The following is an 18,187-nucleotide window of genomic DNA, read 5'->3' as shown; positions in this document are numbered from 1 at the left end:
ACGCAACAAAGAACACAATTTTAATTTCATTCCGCACTTTTATTTGACCGAATTCCAGCTCTAGATGAAAACAAAACACCGGTGGGCGACCGCCGAGTGCCACACGAACGTTCCTCTCTTTGGCTGGTGGGGGGGGGCCGGCAGAGGGGGGGTGTACGTTGAGAAAGCTTCCCCCCCCCGTCCCTCACTGCCGTGCGAAGTTCCACAGAGAGAAAGGAAATCGCTAAACGTGGAACTCCACAAATCTGCGATGCTCCCGCCCACACCCCCCCCCCACCCCCGTGTTCCTGTGCTACGAACCCGGTGACCCGAGTTCGATTCCCACTCACGGCCAACACCGGCGACGATTATCTGTACTGGTCCTGGGCCTCCAAGGACCGGTGCGGTGTGTAGTAAACATCGCCAATGTCGGAGACAAAGGCGGCCAGGCATGGTGCTGGCTACCCACCTCGTGTGCCCTGCTGGACTTCACAGGTGCTACTCGCTAACAGCACTTGCCCCAACAGTCTGTTAAGGCTGCACGGGAGATCTTCGTCTTTGTTTGGGCCGTTCTGCCACACTGGACACTGGGCGGCCGAGGAGCTGGCAATGTATTTAAATTGAAGTCCGGGGAGGTTCTCCTCCGGTCTTAACCTGCAACCAGAGTCTGTGATTACGACGGCGACGAGTGGAATGCTGCAGTCCATGGGGAAGGCCGATAGTAAGAAGACGGAAAGACGAACAAACTCTGCTCTCTTCGGTGAGACAGCAGCAGCAGCCGAAGAGGATTCGGAGGTAGCCGTGACGATGATCACGTGGGAGTTGTTTTCTCCGGAGGGTCTGTGCCAAACGCCAGGATGTCCAGTCCGGTGACGGCCGGCGTGTCCTGGTGCATTTCACAACCCTCTGCTCTCTCGCCCGCCTGCCCGCTCTCTGCCCGCCCGTCTGCCCGCCCACTCACTCGCCCATCTGCCCACTCATTTAATCGCTCACCCACTGACGTGCCCGCTCGCTTGCCCGCTCACTCAATCAATCGCTCACCCATTCACACACTCACCCGCCTACTCACTTACCAGCTCACTCACCTGCCCACTCATTCACCAACCCACTCACTCATCCGCCCACCAATTTGCCAACTCACTCATTCTCCCGCTCACTCATTCTCCCGCTCACTCACCCAACCACCCACCCACTCGCTCAATAATCCTGCTACCCGACCTGCTGGAGAGCGCTGCGTGTGCGCTTCATGTGCGCTTCACGTGCGCTTCATGTGTGCTTCACGTGCGACGCCGCTTGCTTACGGGGGCAGCGCCCCCAGGACTGGCGGGGCTGGAAGAGGAGGTGCTGGCGGGGGCGCGCGACCGCTTGCGCTTGTCAGTAGGGTCGCGGCTCCCTGACTCTGCCGGGCGGGGTCGGGGTGGGATCACAGCGACGGCTGCGTGAGCGTCCAGACACAGGGCGGTGGGTGGTCAACCCACTGACTCGCGTAGAGACCCACAGACTCGCGTAGAGACCCACAGACTCGCGTAGAGACCCACAGACTCGCGTAGAGACCCACTGACTCGCGTAGAGACCCACAGACTCGCGTAGAGACCCACAGACTCGCGTAGAGACCCACAGACTCGCGTAGAGACCCACTGACTCGCGTAGAGACCCACAGACTCGCGTAGAGACCCACAGACTCGCGTAGAGACCCATAGACTCGCGTAGAGACCCACTGACTCGCGTAGAGACCCATAGACTCGCGTAGAGACCCACAGACTCGCGTAGAGACCCATAGACTCGCGTAGAGACCCACAGACTCGCGTAGAGACCCACAGACTCACGTAGAGACCCACAGACTCGCGTAGAGACCCACTGACTCGCGTAGAGACCCACTGACTCACGTAGAGACCCACAGGCTCGCGTAGAGACCCACTGACTCGCGTAGAGACCCACAGACTCGCGTAGAGACCCACTGACTCGCGTAGAGACCCACTGACTCGCGTAGAGACCCACAGACTCGCGTAGAGACCCACTGACTCGCGTAGAGACCCACTGACTCGCGTAGAGACCCACAGACTCGCGTAGAGACCCACTGACTCGCGTAGAGACCCACAGACTCGCGTAGAGACCCACTGACTCGCGTAGAGACCCACTGACTCGCGTAGAGACCCACAGACTCGCGTAGAGACCCACAGACTCGCGTAGAGACCCACAGACTCGCGTAGAGACCCACAGGCTAGCGTAGAGACCCACTGACTCGTGTAGAGACCCACAGACTCACGTAGAGACCCACTTGCTCACGTAGAGACCCACAGACTCACGTAGAGACCCACTGACTCGCGTAGAGACCCACTGACTCGCATAGAGACCCACAGACTAGCGTAGAGACCCACTTGCTCACGTAGAGACCCACAGACTCGCGTAGAGACCCACTGACTCGCGTAGAGGCCCACAGACTCGCGTAGAGACCCACTGACTAGCGTAGAGACCCACTGACTAGCGTAGAGACCCACAGACTCGTGTAGAAACCCACAGACTCACGTAGAGACCCACAGACTCGCGTAGAGACCCACAGACTCGCATAGAGACCCACAGACTCACGTAGTGACCGACAGACTTGCGCAGATTACGCACTGCCTCGCATAGAGACCCACAGACCAGCGTAGAGACCCACTGACTCGTGTAGAGACCCACAGGCTAGCGTAGAGACCTACTTACTCACGTAGAGACCCACAGACTCGCGTAGAGACCCACAGACTCGCGTAGAGACCCACAGACTCGCGTAGAGACCCACTGCCTCGCATAGAGACCCACAGACTAGCGTAGAGACCCACTGACTCGTGTAGAGACCCACAGACTAGCATGTGGTGAGGGTGATGGTGGACGTGGTGAGGGTGATGGTGGTGGACGTGCTGAGGGGTGATGATGGTGGATGGTGGACATGGTGAGGGTGATGGTGGTGGACGTGCTGAGGGGTCATGGTGGTGGACGTGCTGAGGGGTGATGATGGTGGACGTGCTGAGGGGTGATGATGGTGGACGTGGTGAGGATGATGGTGGTGGACGTGGCGAGGGTAATGGTGGTGGACGGGGTGAAGGTGATGGTGGTGGACGTGATGAGGGTGATGGTGGTGGACGTGGTGAGGGGTGATGCTGGTGGACGTGGTAACGGTTGTGGACGTGGTGAGGGGTGATGGTGAGGAGTGACTTACTGTCTTCGGCAGGACCCTGGCTCGACTCCCTCTCTGGCGCGTCTTCTTGGACCTCCACAACTTTCCCTGGGGGTGGGGAGGGGAGCAACAGTGCAGTGCATTACCATCGACCCACCCACCCATCCACCGACCCACCCACCGACCCATCAACCCACCCACCAACCCACCCACCAGCCCACCCACCAGCCCACCCACCAGCCCACCCACCAACCCACCAACCCACCCACCAACCCAACCACCCACCAACCCAACCACCCACCCACCAACCCAACCACCCACCCACCAACCCATCCACCCACCCACCAAACCACCCACCCACCCACCCATGTACTTTTATAAAAGTGCAACAATTAATCCGTACACCCCATCGATGTGCCAACCGCCGTGTATGGAAAGCTAGGAAATCAGCAGAACCTGCAGGGCTACACAGCCAGGACCAGGGAGCGATCGAGTGGGGGGAAGTTAAAGGCCAGATTAGAGAGATCGAGTAGTCGTGAGGGTGGCACTCATGAAGGGCGGCGAGGCCGGCTGGTGGTTGGTGCCAGGCTAGGTTACCTTCCTTGATGTCGCGACCGTCATGGAGGATGTCGTCCGGGAGGCAGAAAGGCCGCTCCGTGTTGGGGAAGGGCAGCGACTCAGAGTCGTTCTGCTCATAAGGCGCGGAACACGATACACACCACACACCACAAGTCACGACACGATACACACCACAAGACACAACACGATACACACCACACACCACAAGACACAGCACGATACACACCACAAGACACAACACGATACACACCACACACCACAAGACACAACACGATACACACCACAAGACACAACACGATACACACCACAAGACACAGCACGATACACACCACAAGACACACCACGATACACACCACACACCACAAGACACAACACGATACACACCACAAGACACAACACGATAGACACCACACACCACAAGACACAACACGATACACACCACAAGACACGACACGATACACACCACAAGACAACACGATACACCACACACCACAAGACACGACAGCACGACACACACCACACACCACACGACACAACACGATAAACACCACACACCACAAGTCACGACATGATACACACCACAAGACACAACACGATACACACCACACACCACAAGACACAGCACGACACACACCACACACGACAAGACACAACAACACGATACACACCACAAGCCACAGCACGATACACACCACACACCACAAGACACGATACACACCACACACCACAAGACACAGCACGATACACACCACAAGACACAACACGATACACACCACACACCACAAGACACAGCACGATACACACCACACACCACAAGACACAGCACGATACACACCACAAGACAACCCGATACACACCACACACGGCAAGACACGAAAACACGATACACACCACACACCACAAGACACGACAACACGATACACACCACACACCACAAGACACAACACGATACACACCACACACCACAAGACACAGCACGACACACCACACACGGCAAGACACGACACACACCACACACCACAAGACACAACACGACACACACCACACACCACAAGACACGATACACACCACACACCATAAGACACGACAACACGATACACACCACAAATCACGACACGATACACACCACAAGACACGATACACGCCACACACCACAAAACACGACAGCATGATACACACCACACACCACAAGACACAGCACGATACACGCCACACACCACAAGACACAACACGATACACGCCACACACCACAAGACACGACAGCACGACACACACCACACACCACAAGACACGACAACACGATATACACACCACAAAACACAACACGATACACGCCACACACCACAAGACACAACACGACACACACCACAGGACACAGCACAGCACGATACACACCACAAGACAAGACACAACACGATAAACACCACACACCACAAGACACGACAACACGATACATACCACAAGACACAACACGAGACACACCACAAGACACGACAGCACGACACACACCACACACCACAAGACACGACAGCACGACACACACCACACACCACAAGACACGACAGCACGACACACACCACAAGACACGACAGCACGATACACGCCACACACCACAAGACACGACAACACGATACCACACACCACAAGACACAACATGATACATGCCACAAGACACGACAGCATGATACACACCACAAGACACAGCACAGCACGATACACACCACAAGACACAACACGATACACACCACACACCACAAGACACAACACGATACACACCACAAGACACAACACGATACCACACACAACAAGACACAACACGATACACACCACAAGACACAACATGATACACGCCACACACCACAAGACACAGCACGATACACACCACAAGACAAGACACAACACGATAAACACCACACACGGCAAGACACGACAACATGATACACACCACACACTACAAGACAGCACGAGACATCTGCATGCCTGCCCTCGGCCTCAAATGCGTACCTGGTGCGGTGTGTAGTAAACATCACCACTGGGGGAGACAAAGGCGGCCGAGCGTGGTCCTGGCCACTCATCCCCTCGTGTGCCGTGCCAGCCTTCATAGGCACTACTTGCTCAACAACACTGGCCCCGACAGTCTGCTGAAGGCTACGCGGGTGATCTTTGTCTTGTCTGTGTTCAACATGCACTTGCATGTTGAACTTCTATCGCCCCTGTGTACGCGACCAAACATGCTGTCCAGAGGTTGAGACAACTAACGACCCTGCTGGTTACTATCGTAACTAGTAGTTTTGACATGTGGGGAAGTGTGTGCAGTTTCTCCAAACACAAACTCAGCCCAGGACCGCGGGAAAGGGCGCCACGGTGGCTATGAGATGTTAACTACCTCACCTGGTCGACAGGAGGTTGTCAGTTCGATCCCGACCCTGACGCCTGCGGTATATTTGGAATTTGCGTTTTCCCTCTTCCCGTGGTGACGTAGATTTTTCTCCCGGTCCTCCGGTTTTTCCCCTCCACATTTAGAAATCTCACGCGTTTAGAGCATTTGGCTGCTGCTATAAATTTCCACGCGATGGTGACAAGCCACTTCGTTGAGCTATCATTTGTGATAGCCAGGTCGCTACTTAAAAAATAGCTACATGGCTAAGTGGGACTTACCTGGTAAAATCAAAATAGTTCAGTTTTAAAATAGTTTATAATTTAGTTGAGTTTGCATCTCCCTCTCTCTCCCGTGGTCGCGTGGATTTTTATCCGGGTCCTCCAGTTTTTCCCCTCCGCATTTACAATCAACGCGCATTCAAGAGCACTTGGCTGCTGTAAATTTGCACACGATGATGATACCGCCACTTTGTCAGGCTATCATTTGCTACACAGCAGCTCAGTGATGGGTCCTTTACCTGGTAAAATAAATATAGTTGGTGAAAGAGTTTAAATGCCTCACCTGCGCTCGCACCAAGGCCGGAATGTCATACATGGCGGCCAGGTGATCCCAGATGACTCTGGAGGGGACCTGTCGCCCGATGTTCTGACTGAACTTGTCGCGGATGCACACCATGTGGAAGTGTCGGTTGATCCCTGTGGGGAGACGGAGACGCTTTCACACCACTACCATCGCCACCGCCACCACCTACACCGCCGCCACCACCGCCACCGCCACGACAACCATCAACCTCCACCACCACCTCCACCACCTCCACCACCTCCTCCACCTCCTCCACCTCCTCCACCACCACCTCCACCACCTCGTGAACTCCGCGCATGTCCCGCAGCCAGCGGCGTGAGTGGGCACTTGCGGCGCTCCGCCTTTACCACTGTCTAATGGTAGGCACGGGCGTGGTGTTACTATTGTAGTGACGTTAATGGAGTCACTATGGTGTTTAGCGCCAGCTACTGTCACAAGAGTGGAAGTGTGTGTCCTGAGCCTCTCTCTGGCACCAGAGTAGGTATGGCATGGAAGCAGGCCCTAGGGGGCATGGTTCTGGTGGCAGTTAGAGAGAGGGCAAGTAAGGACGTGACAGTCTGGGTGAACCCGAGAGGGCACGTGACCGGGACAGGGTAGCGAGGAGGCCCAAAGGGTGGTTTGAGGGACACGTGGTGCTCGGTCGAGAACCTTCTGGTGAGATACAGAAGGGGGCATGGCCGAGGGCGGAGCAAGGCCACGCTCGGGAGCATAAAGGAGAGGTCCCGAGAGCAATCGCGGCTGTCTGCTGGAGTGGAACCCTCGGTGCTACGTCTCTTCGGTCTTCGGTCGTTAAGCTCGGCTTCGTGGGTCAGGCAGTGTGTTGCTGGCCTGACCCGTTTATGCAGTTACCCTGTTGGGGTGTTATAATAAACGTGTTGCCTCCAAAGTCAAGTATGTGCCTCCATAGAACCCACTACACTATAATAACTGCAGTAGTTATGATAGTCGTGGTAGTCATGGTAGTAGTATAATTGTAGTAATGGTAGTATAGCGGTGGTAGTCTCACCCACGGGCTTGTGTCCCAGCATGGTGTGGTGTTACTGTAGTAGTTATGACAGTAGTGATGGTAGTATAGTGGCAGTTATGGCAAGTAATATCGTGGTTATGGTAGTTATGGTAGTTAGTATAGCAGTGGTAGTCTCACCCACGTGTCCCAGCATGGCCTTACTATAGTAAAGTTATGACAGTAATGGTAGTGATGGTAGTAGTATAGTGGTAGTGGTGGTAGTAGTATAGTGGTAGTGGTGGTAGTAGTATAGTGGTAGTGATGGTAGTAGTATAGTGGTAGTGGTAGTAGTATAGTGGTAGTGGTGGTAGTAGTATAGTGGTAGTGATGGTAGTAGTATCGTGGTAGTAGTATAGTGGTAGTGATGGTAGTAGTATAGTGGTAGTGATGGTAGTAGTATCGTGGTAGTAGTATAGTGGTAGTGGTGGTAGTAGTGTAGTGGTAGTGATGGTAGTATTATAGTGGTAGTAGTATAGTGGTAGTGGTGGTAGTAGTATAGTGGTAGTGATGGTAGTAGTATAGTAGTAGTGATGGTAGTAGTATCGTGGTAGTAGTATAGTGGTAGTGGTGGTAGTAGTACAGTAGTATAATGGTAGTATTATAGTGGTAGTAGTATAGTGGTAGTGGTGGTAGTAGTATAGTGGTAGTGATGGTAGTAGTATAGTGGTAGTAGTATAGTGGTAGTGATGGTAGTAGTATAGTGGTAGTGATGGTAGTAGTATCGTGGTAGTAGTATAGTGGTAGGAGTATAGTGGTAGTGATAGTAGTAGTATAGTGGTAGTGATGGTAGTAGTATAGTGGTAGTGATGGTAGTAATAGTGGTAGTGATGGTAGTAGTATAGTGGTAGTGGTGGTAGTAGTATAGTGGTAGTGATGGTAGTTGTAATATAGTGGTAGTGGTGGTAGTAGTATAGTGGTAGTGATGGTAGTATTATAGTGGTAGTTATTGTAGTAGTATAGTGGTAGTGATGGTAGTAGTATAGTGGTAGTGATGGTAGTAATAGTGGTAGTGATGGTAGTAGTATAGTGGTAGTGGTGGTAGTAGTATAGTGGTAGTGATGGTAGTTGTAATATAGTGGTAGTGGTGGTAGTAGTATAGTGGTAGTGATGGTAGTATTATAGTGGTAGTTATTGTAGTAGTATAGTGGTAGTGATGGTAGTAGTATAGTAGTAATGATGGTTGGAGTATAGGGGTAGTGGTGGTAGTAGTATAGTGGTAGTGATGGTAGTAGTATAGTGGTAGTAGTATAGTGGTATTGATGGTAGTAGTATAGTGGTAGTGATGGTAGTAGTATCGTGGTAGTAGTATAGTGGTAGGAGTATAGTGGTAGTGATAGTAGTAGTATAGTGGTAGTGATGGTAGTAGTATAGTGGTAGTGATGGTAGTAATAGTGGTAGTGATGGTAGTAGTATAGTGGTAGTGGTGGTAGTAGTATAGTGGTAGTGATGGTAGTTGTAATATAGTGGTAGTGGTGGTAGTAGTATAGTGGTAGTGATGGTAGTATTATAGTGGTAGTTATTGTAGTAGTATAGTGGTAGTGATGGTAGTAGTATAGTAGTAATGATGGTTGGAGTATAGTGGTAGTAGTATAGTGGTAGTTATTGTAGTAGTATAGTGGTAGTTATTGTAGTAGTATAGTGGTAGTGATGGTAGTAGTATAGTGGTAGTGATGGTAGGAGTATAGTAGTAGTGGTGGTAGTAGTATAGTAGTATAGTGGTAGTGATGGTAGTAGTATAGTGGTAGATATTGTAGTAGTATAGTGGTAGTGATGGTAGTAGTATAGTGGTAGTGATGGTAGTAGTATAGTAGTATAGTGGTGGTGGTGGGAGTAGTATAGTGGTAGTGATGGTAGTAGTATAGTGGTAGTGATGGTAGTAGTAAAATGGTAGTGATGGTAGTAGTATTGTGGTAGTTATTGTAGTAGTATAGTGGTAGTGATGGTAGTAGTATAGTGGTAGTGATGGTAGTAGTATAGGAGTAGTGATGGTAGTATAGTGGTAGTGATGGTAGTAGTATAGTGGTAGTGATTGTAGTAGTATAATGGTAGTATAGTGGTAGTGATGGTAGTAGTATAGTGGTAGTGATGGTAGTAGTATAGTGGTAGTAGTATAGTGGTAGTGATGGTAGTAGTATAGTGGTAGTGATGGTAGTAGTATAGTGATAGTGATGGTAGTAGTATAGTAGTAGTGATGGTAGTAGTATGGTGGTAGTAGTATAGTGGTAGTGATGGTAGTAGTATAGTGGTAGTGATGGTAGTAGTATAGTGGTATTTATGGTAGTAGTGTAGTGGTAGTGATGGTAGTAGTATAGTGGCAGTAGTGTAGTGGTAGTGATGGTAGTAGTATAGTGGTAGTTGTGTAGTGGTAGTGGTATAGTGGTTGTGATGGTAGTAGTATAGTGGTAGTAGTATAGTAGTAGTGATGGTAGTAGTGTAGTGGTAGTGATGGTAATAGTATAGTAGTAGTGGTGGTAGTAGTATAGTGGTAGTGATGGTAGTAGTGTAGTGGTAGTGATGGTAGTAGTACAGTGGTAGTGATGGTAGTAGTATAGTGGTAGTAATATAGTGGTAGTGATGGTAGTAGTATAGTAGTATAGTGGTAGTAGTATAGTAGTAGTGGCGGTAGTAGTATAGTGGTAGTGATGGTAGTAGTGTAGTGGTAGTGATGGTAGTAGTATAGTGGTAGTAGTATAGTGGTAGTGATGGTAGTAGTATAGTAGTATAGTGGTAGTAGTATAGTGGTAGTGATGGTAGTAGTAAAGTGGTAGTGATGGTAGTAGTATAGTGGTAGTGATGGTAGTAGTATAGGGGTAGTGATGGTAATAGTATAGTAGTAGTGGTGGTGGTAGTATAGTAGTAGTGGTGGTAGTATAGTGGTAGTGATGGTAGTATAGTGGTAGTGATGGTGGTAGTATAGTGGTAGTGATGGTAGTAGTATAGGGGTAGTGATGGTAGTAGTATAGTAGTAGTGGTGGTGGTAGTATAGTAGTAGTGGTGGTAGTGTAGTGGTAGTGATGGTAGTAGTATAGTGGTAGTGATGGTAATAGTATAGTGGTAGTGATGGTAGTAGTATAGTGGTAGTGATGGTAGTAGTATAGTGGTAGTGATGGTAGTAGTATAGGGGTAGTGATGGTAGTAGTATAGTAGTAGTGGCGGTGGTAGTATAGTAGTAGTGGTGGTAGTATAGTGGTAGTGATGGTAGTAGTATAGTGGTAGTGATGGTAGTAGTATAGTGGTAGTGATGGTAGTAGTATAGTGGTAGTGATGGTAGTAGTATAGTATAGTGGTAGTAGTATAGTGGTAGTGATGGTAGTAGTATAGTAGTATAGTGGTAGTAGTGTAGTGGTAGTGATGGTAGTAGTATAGTGGTAGTGATGGTAGTAGTATAGTATAGTGGTAGTAGTGTAGTGGTAGTGATGGTAGTAGTATAGTGGTAGTTATGGTAGTAGTATAGTATAGTGGTGGTAGTAGTATAGTGGTAGTTATGGTAATAGTATAGTATAGTGGTGGTAGTAGTATAGTGGTAGTGATGGTAGTAGTATAGTGGTAGTGATGGTAATAGTATAGTATAGTGGTAGTAGTATAGTGGTAGTGATGGTAGTAGTATAGTGGTAGTAGTATAGTGGTAGTGATGGTAGTAGTATAGTGGTAGTGATGGTAGTAGTATAGTGATAGTGATGGTAGTAGTATAGTAGTAGTGATGGTAGTAGTATGGTGGTAGTAGTATAGTGGTAGTGATGGTAGTAGTATAGTGGTAGTGATGGTAGTAGTATAGTGGTATTTATGGTAGTAGTGTAGTGGTAGTGATGGTAGTAGTATAGTGGCAGTAGTGTAGTGGTAGTGATGGTAGTAGTATAGTAGTATAGTGGTAGTTGTGTAGTGGTAGTGGTATAGTGGTTGTGATGGTAGTAGTATAGTGGTAGTAGTATAGTAGTAGTGATGGTAGTAGTGTAGTGGTAGTGATGGTAATAGTATAGTAGTAGTGGTGGTAGTAGTATAGTGGTAGTGATGGTAGTAGTGTAGTGGTAGTGATGGTAGTAGTACAGTGGTAGTGATGGTAGTAGTATAGTGGTAGTAATATAGTGGTAGTGATGGTAGTAGTATAGTAGTATAGTGGTAGTAGTATAGTAGTAGTGGCGGTAGTAGTATAGTGGTAGTGATGGTAGTAGTGTAGTGGTAGTGATGGTAGTAGTATAGTGGTAGTAGTATAGTGGTAGTGATGGTAGTAGTATAGTAGTATAGTGGTAGTAGTATAGTGGTAGTGATGGTAGTAGTAAAGTGGTAGTGATGGTAGTAGTATAGTGGTAGTGATGGTAGTAGTATAGGGGTAGTGATGGTAATAGTATAGTAGTAGTGGTGGTGGTAGTATAGTAGTAGTGGTGGTAGTATAGTGGTAGTGATGGTAGTATAGTGGTAGTGATGGTGGTAGTATAGTGGTAGTGATGGTAGTAGTATAGGGGTAGTGATGGTAGTAGTATAGTAGTAGTGGTGGTGGTAGTATAGTAGTAGTGGTGGTAGTGTAGTGGTAGTGATGGTAGTAGTATAGTGGTAGTGATGGTAATAGTATAGTGGTAGTGATGGTAGTAGTATAGTGGTAGTGATGGTAGTAGTATAGTGGTAGTGATGGTAGTAGTATAGGGGTAGTGATGGTAGTAGTATAGTAGTAGTGGCGGTGGTAGTATAGTAGTAGTGGTGGTAGTATAGTGGTAGTGATGGTAGTAGTATAGTGGTAGTGATGGTAGTAGTATAGTGGTAGTGATGGTAGTAGTATAGTGGTAGTGATGGTAGTAGTATAGTATAGTGGTAGTAGTATAGTGGTAGTGATGGTAGTAGTATAGTAGTATAGTGGTAGTAGTGTAGTGGTAGTGATGGTAGTAGTATAGTGGTAGTGATGGTAGTAGTATAGTATAGTGGTAGTAGTGTAGTGGTAGTGATGGTAGTAGTATAGTGGTAGTTATGGTAGTAGTATAGTATAGTGGTGGTAGTAGTATAGTGGTAGTTATGGTAATAGTATAGTATAGTGGTGGTAGTAGTATAGTGGTAGTGATGGTAGTAGTATAGTGGTAGTGATGGTAATAGTATAGTATAGTGGTAGTAGTATAGTGGTAGTGATGGTAGTAGTATAGTAGTATAGTGGTAGTAGTGTAGTGGTAGTGATGGTAGTAGTATAGTGGTAGTGATGGTAGTAGTATAGTATAGTGGTAGTAGTGTAGTGGTAGTGATGGTAGTAGTATAGTGGTAGTTATGGTAGTAGTATAGTATAGTGGTGGTAGTAGTATAGTGGTAGTTATGGTAGTAGTATAGTATAGTGGTGGTAGTAGTATAGTGGTAGTTATGGTAGTAGTATAGTATAGTGGTGGTAGTAGTATAGTGGTAGTGATGGTAGTAGTATAGTAGTATAGTGGTAGTAGTGTAGTGATAGTGATGGTAGTAGTATAGTAGTATAGTGGTAGTAGTGTAGTGATAGTGATGGTAGTAGTATAGTGGTAGTTATGGTAGTAGTATAGTGGTAGTGATGGTAGTAGTATAGTAGTAGTGATGGTAGTAGCGTAGTGGTAGTGATGGTAGTAGTATAGTGGTAGTGATGGTAGTAGTGTAGTGGTAGTGATGGTAGTAGTGTAGTGGTAGTGATGGTAGTAGTATAGTGGTAGTTATGGTAGTAGTATAGTATAGTGGTGGTAGTAGTATAGTGGTAGTTATGGTAGTAGTATAGTATAGTGGTGGTAGTAGTATAGTGGTAGTGATGGTAGTAGTATAGTGGTAGTGATGGTAGTAGTATAGTGGTAGTGATGGTAGTAGTATAGTGGTAGTGATGGTAGTAGTGTAGTGGTAGTGATGGTAGTAGTATAGTGGTAGTGATGGTAGTAGTATAGTGGTAGTAGTGATGGTAGTAGTATAGTGGTAGTAGTGATGGTAGTAGTATAGTGGTAGTTATGGTAGTAGTATAGTGGTAGTAGTGATGGTAGTAATATAGTGGTAGTTATGGTAGTAGTATAGTATGGTGGTGGTAGTCGTCTCACCCACGGGCTTGTGACCCAGCATGGCGTGGAATAGACAAACTTCAACCTCGGGGCTCCATACGACGGCCGCCTCGTCCAAGCTCTCCCCCACCGCCGCGCCGGCCACCGCCGCCGCCGCCTCTCCGGCCATGGCCGCGTATCCCTCTCAGCTACAACAACCACGACAACCACAACAACCACCACAATAACCACAACAACCACCACCACAATAACCACAACAACCACCACCACGGACGATGCGCGGATGAGCCCCGGCGGCTTATAATGAATACTGTACGAATCGATTCGTCGATTAATAATAGAGCAAGATTCCGATATCGATTGCATTCGCCGGTAGAGGCGGGGTTGAGGTTCCGGGAATCGATTCCGAATCGCTATTTTACAGAGCAACAGCTCCAGCAGTCGTATCAGCAGCAGTGATAGCATCAGCAGTAGCATCAGCAGCAGTGGTAGTAGCATCAGCAGCAGTGGTAGTAGCAGCAGTGGCAGTCGCATCAGCAGCAGTGATAATAGCAGCAGTGGTAGTAGCATCAGCAGCAGTGATAGTAGGATCAGCAGCAGTGGTAGTAGCAGCAGTGGTAGTAGCATCAGCAGCAGCGGTAGTAGCATCAGCCGCAGTAGTAGTAGCATCAGCAGCAGTGATAGTAGCATTAGCAGCAGTGGTAGTAGTATCAGCAGCAGTGATAGTAGCATCAGTGGTAGTAGCATCAGCAGCAGTGATAGTAGCAGCAGTGGTAGTAGCATCAGCAGCAGTGGTAGTAGCAGCAGTGGTAGTAGTATCAGCAGCAGTGATAGTAGCATTAGCAGCAGTGGTAGTAGTATCAGCAGCAGTGATTAGAGCATCCGCAGCAGTGATAGCAGTGATAATAGCATTAGCAGCAGTGGTAGTAGCATTAGCAGCAGTGGTAGTAGTATCAGCAGCAGTGATAGTAGCATCAGCAACAGTGATAGTAGCAGCAGTGGTAGTAGCATTAGCAGCAGTGATAGTAGCATTAGCAGCAGTGATAGTAGCAGCAGTGGTAGTAGCATCAGCAGCAGTGGTAGTAGCAGCAGTGGTAGTAGCATCAGCAGCAGCGGTAGTAGCATCAGCAGCAGTAGTAGTAGCATCAGCAGCAGTGATAGTAGCATTAGCAGCAGTGGTAGTAGTATCAGCAGCAGTGATAGTAGCATCAGTGGTAGTAGCATCAGCAGCAGTGATAGTAGCAGCAGTGGTAGTAGCATCAGCAGCAGTGGTAGTAGCAGCAGTGGTAGTAGTATCAGCAGCAGTGATAGTAGCATTAGCAGCAGTGGTAGTAGTATCAGCAGCAGTGATAGTAGCATCCGCAGCAGTGATAGCAGTGATAGTAGCATTAGCAGCAGTGGTAGTAGCATTAGCAGCAGTGGTAGTAGTATCAGCAGCAGTGATAGTAGCATCAGCAGCAGTGATAGCAGCAGTGATAGTAGCATTAGCAGCAGTGGTAGTAGCATTAGCAGCAGTGGTAGTAGTATCAGCAGCAGTGATAGTAGCATCAGCAACAGTGATAGTAGCAGCAGTGGTAGTAGCATTAGCAGCAGTGATAGTAGCATTAGCAGCAGTGATAGTAGCAGCAGTGGTAGTAGCATTAGCAGCAGTGATAGTAGCATTAGCAGCAGTGGTAGTAGCAGCAGTGGTAGTAGCATTAGCAGCAGTGATAGTAGCATTAGCAGCAGTGGTAGTAGCAGCAGTGGTAGTAGCATTAGCAGCAGTGATAGTAGCATTAGCAGCAGTGGTAGTAGCATCAGCAGCAGTGATAGTAGCAGCAGTGGTAGTAGCATTAGCAGCAGTGGTAGTAGCAGCAGTGGTAGTAGCATTAGCAGCAGTGATAGTAGCATCAGCAGCAGTGATAGTAGCAGCAGTGGTAGTAGCATTAGCAGCAGTGATAGTAGCATTAGCAGCAGTGGTAGTAGCATTAGCAGCAGTGATAGTAGTATCAGCAGCAGTGATAGTAGCAGCAGCAGTGATAGCAGCAGTGATAGTAGCATTAGCAGCAGTGATAGTAGCAGCAGTGGTAGTAGCATTAACAGCAGTGGTAGTAGTATCAGCAGCAGTGGTAGTAGTATCAGCAGCAGTGATAGTAGCATCAGCAGCAGTGATAGCAGCAGTGATAGTAGCATTAGCAGCAGTGATAGTAGCAGCAGTGGTAGTAGCATCAGCAGCAGTGATAGTAGCAGCAGTGGTAGTAGTATCAGCAGCAGTGATAGTAGCATCAGCAGCAGTGGCAATCGCATCAGCAGCAGTGGTAGTAGCATCAGCAGCAGTGGCAATCGCATCAGCAGCAGTGGTAGTAGCATCAGCAGCAGTGGCAATCGCATCAGCAGCAGTGATAGTAGCATCAGCAGTAGCATCAGCAGCAGTGGTAGTAGCATTTCAAGTTTCATTTGTTTCAAGTTTCATTTATTAGGTACAGCCCTGTGAGCCATGCGGCTATTAAGTCGGGTGCAACCACAACAAACAAAATTTGAACACAGAACATCTTAAAGCGACAACGCGTACCAGAAACATCCTGGAATAAACCAGCAAATATTCCACACACAAAAAAAAAACTTATTAAAACGCTGTGTGCAAAAATCACAATGTGGTGCAAGCCAACAACCATAAGATGAACCATATGTTTTCGAATTACCAAAAATAAAGCTACAAAAACAATGTAACAACAGTAATCATAGGAACTGTGATTTAAAATTTAACAATAAACGATATACATAACACGTACGACAAAACCTGCAGCCATAGCTGGCAGCACGACACTCCCAGTGTATGATGTCTGAGTGAGTCAGCAGCAGCGTGAGTGACTATGATGTGTGAGTCAGCGTATGATATGCGGGTCAACATATGATGAGTGAGTTAGTGTATGATGAGTGAGCGCGTATATGATGTGTGAGTGAGTCAGCAGCAGCGTGAGTGTATGATGCGTGAGTCAGCGCACGATGTGTTAGCGCAGGGGTCGGGAACCTATGGCTCGCGAGCCAGATGTGGCTCTTTTGATGATTGCATATGGCTCGCAGATAAAACAAAATATTCTCACTTGTTTTAATCCATCCATCGATTTTTCACTGCGCATGTCCTGTTCAGGGCTGCAGGAGCAATTGTCCATTATTTTAATTGGATGATACTGGCCTACGTTTGCCGTTGCTGGGTAAAACAGGTAAACGCCCCCTTTTGAATCAGTCTGAGACTGCGTCTGCTCGGTCATTAGCTCAAAGCTAACCCTTCGACGAAGAAGATGGCGAAAAGAAAAAAAGACGACGAGTATCGTACATTTCAGGACGAATGGACCGAAGAATTCGCCTTTGTGGAGAGAGCGGGTTCTGCGGTGTGTCTAATTTGCAATGACAAAATTACATCGTTGAAACGGTCGAATGTAAAGCGGCACTTCGACACGCGCCACGCTACCTTTGCATCAAAATACCCTGCGGGAGACAGCAGAAAGAAAGCGTGCCAAGAGCTTCTGAGCAGGGTGCAAGCTAGCCAGCAGCAACTCCGCGTATGGACCCGGCAAGGTGACTATAATTCGGCTAGCTTTGCTGGTTCTTTAGCAATAGTGAGGAACGGAAAACCATTCACAGATGGCGAGTATGCTAAAACGTTCATGCTGGATGTAGCCAATGAACTTTTTGATGATCTTCCGAACAAAGACAAGATAATCAAACGGATACAAGACATGCCTCTGTCGGCAAGAACTGTTCATGATCGTACCATCGTGATGGCAAACAAAGTGGAGGAAACGCAAGTGAAGGACATAAATGCAGCGCCGTTCTTTTCTCTGGCTTTGGATGAGTCAACAGACGTGAGCCATTTGTCGCAGTTCAGCGTGATTGCAAGATATGCTGTTGGTGACACACTGCGCGAAGAAAGTCTTGCTGTTCTGCCATTAAAAGGGTCCACAAGAGGTGAGGATTTATTCAAGTCTTTCATGGAGTTTGCTCAAGAAAAAAGTCTACCTATGGATAAACTTCTCTCAGTGTGTACTGATGGTTCTCCGTGTATGGTGGGGAAAAACAAAGGATATGTGGCGCTTCTCCGTGAACATGAAAATAGACCCATCCTAAGTTTCCATTGCATTATACACCAGGAGGCACTTTGTGCTCAGATGTGTGACAGGCAGTTTGGCGAAGTGATGTCGCTGGTCATTCGTGTGATCAACTTTATTGTTGCCCGAGCCTTAAATGATCGCCAGTTTAAAACACTGCTGGATGAAGTTGTAAATAACTATCCTGGTCTGCTTTTGCACAGCAATGTGCGTTGGTTGTCAAGAGGGAAGGTGCTTAGCCGTTTTGCGGCTTGCCTGAACGAAATCCGGACTTTCCTTGAAATGAAAGGCGTCGGGCATCCTGAGCTAGCCGACACCGAGTGGCTCCTCAAGTTTTACTATCTCGTAGATCTGACTGAACATCTGAACCAGCTCAACGTGAAAATGCAAGGCATTGGAAATACAGTGTTATCCCTTCAACAAGCTGTATTTGCTTTT

General features: G+C 48.0%; 1 protein-coding gene across 3 annotated transcripts; it reads right to left on the bottom strand.

The window, feature by feature from the left end:
• Window positions 1–18: 18 nt before the first annotated feature.
• On the bottom strand, window positions 19–13,996 carry MRGBP (MRG domain binding protein). Of its 3 annotated transcripts, none has more exons than XM_032980174.2 (5): window positions 13,701–13,996; window positions 6,654–6,787; window positions 3,731–3,821; window positions 3,176–3,241; window positions 19–1,414 (listed from the first exon to the last, which is right to left on the bottom strand). In XM_032980174.2, the coding sequence occupies exons 1-5, from the start codon at window positions 13,828–13,830 to the stop codon at window positions 1,257–1,259; spliced, it is 579 nt and encodes a 192-aa protein (XP_032836065.1). In that variant the 5' UTR covers window positions 13,831–13,996; the 3' UTR covers window positions 19–1,256. The 3 variants fall into 3 exon arrangements, with proteins under 3 accessions (XP_032836065.1, XP_032836066.1, XP_075929997.1); XM_032980175.2 differs by having other exon boundaries at window positions 19–1,378; window positions 13,701–13,994; XM_076073882.1 differs by lacking the exon at window positions 13,701–13,996 and adding an exon at window positions 7,681–7,717.
• Window positions 13,997–18,187: the final 4,191 nt, after the last annotated feature.

The sequence above is a fragment of the Petromyzon marinus genome, chromosome 43, assembly GCF_048934315.1.
Source record: "Petromyzon marinus isolate PM22_M1 ecotype Great Lakes invasive population chromosome 43, UKy_Petmar_22M1.pri1.0, whole genome shotgun sequence".
Taxonomy (NCBI): domain Eukaryota; kingdom Metazoa; phylum Chordata; class Hyperoartia; order Petromyzontiformes; family Petromyzontidae; genus Petromyzon; species Petromyzon marinus.
The sequence above is the reverse complement of the archived record's forward strand: the minus strand, read 5'-3'. Positions and strand labels throughout refer to the sequence as shown.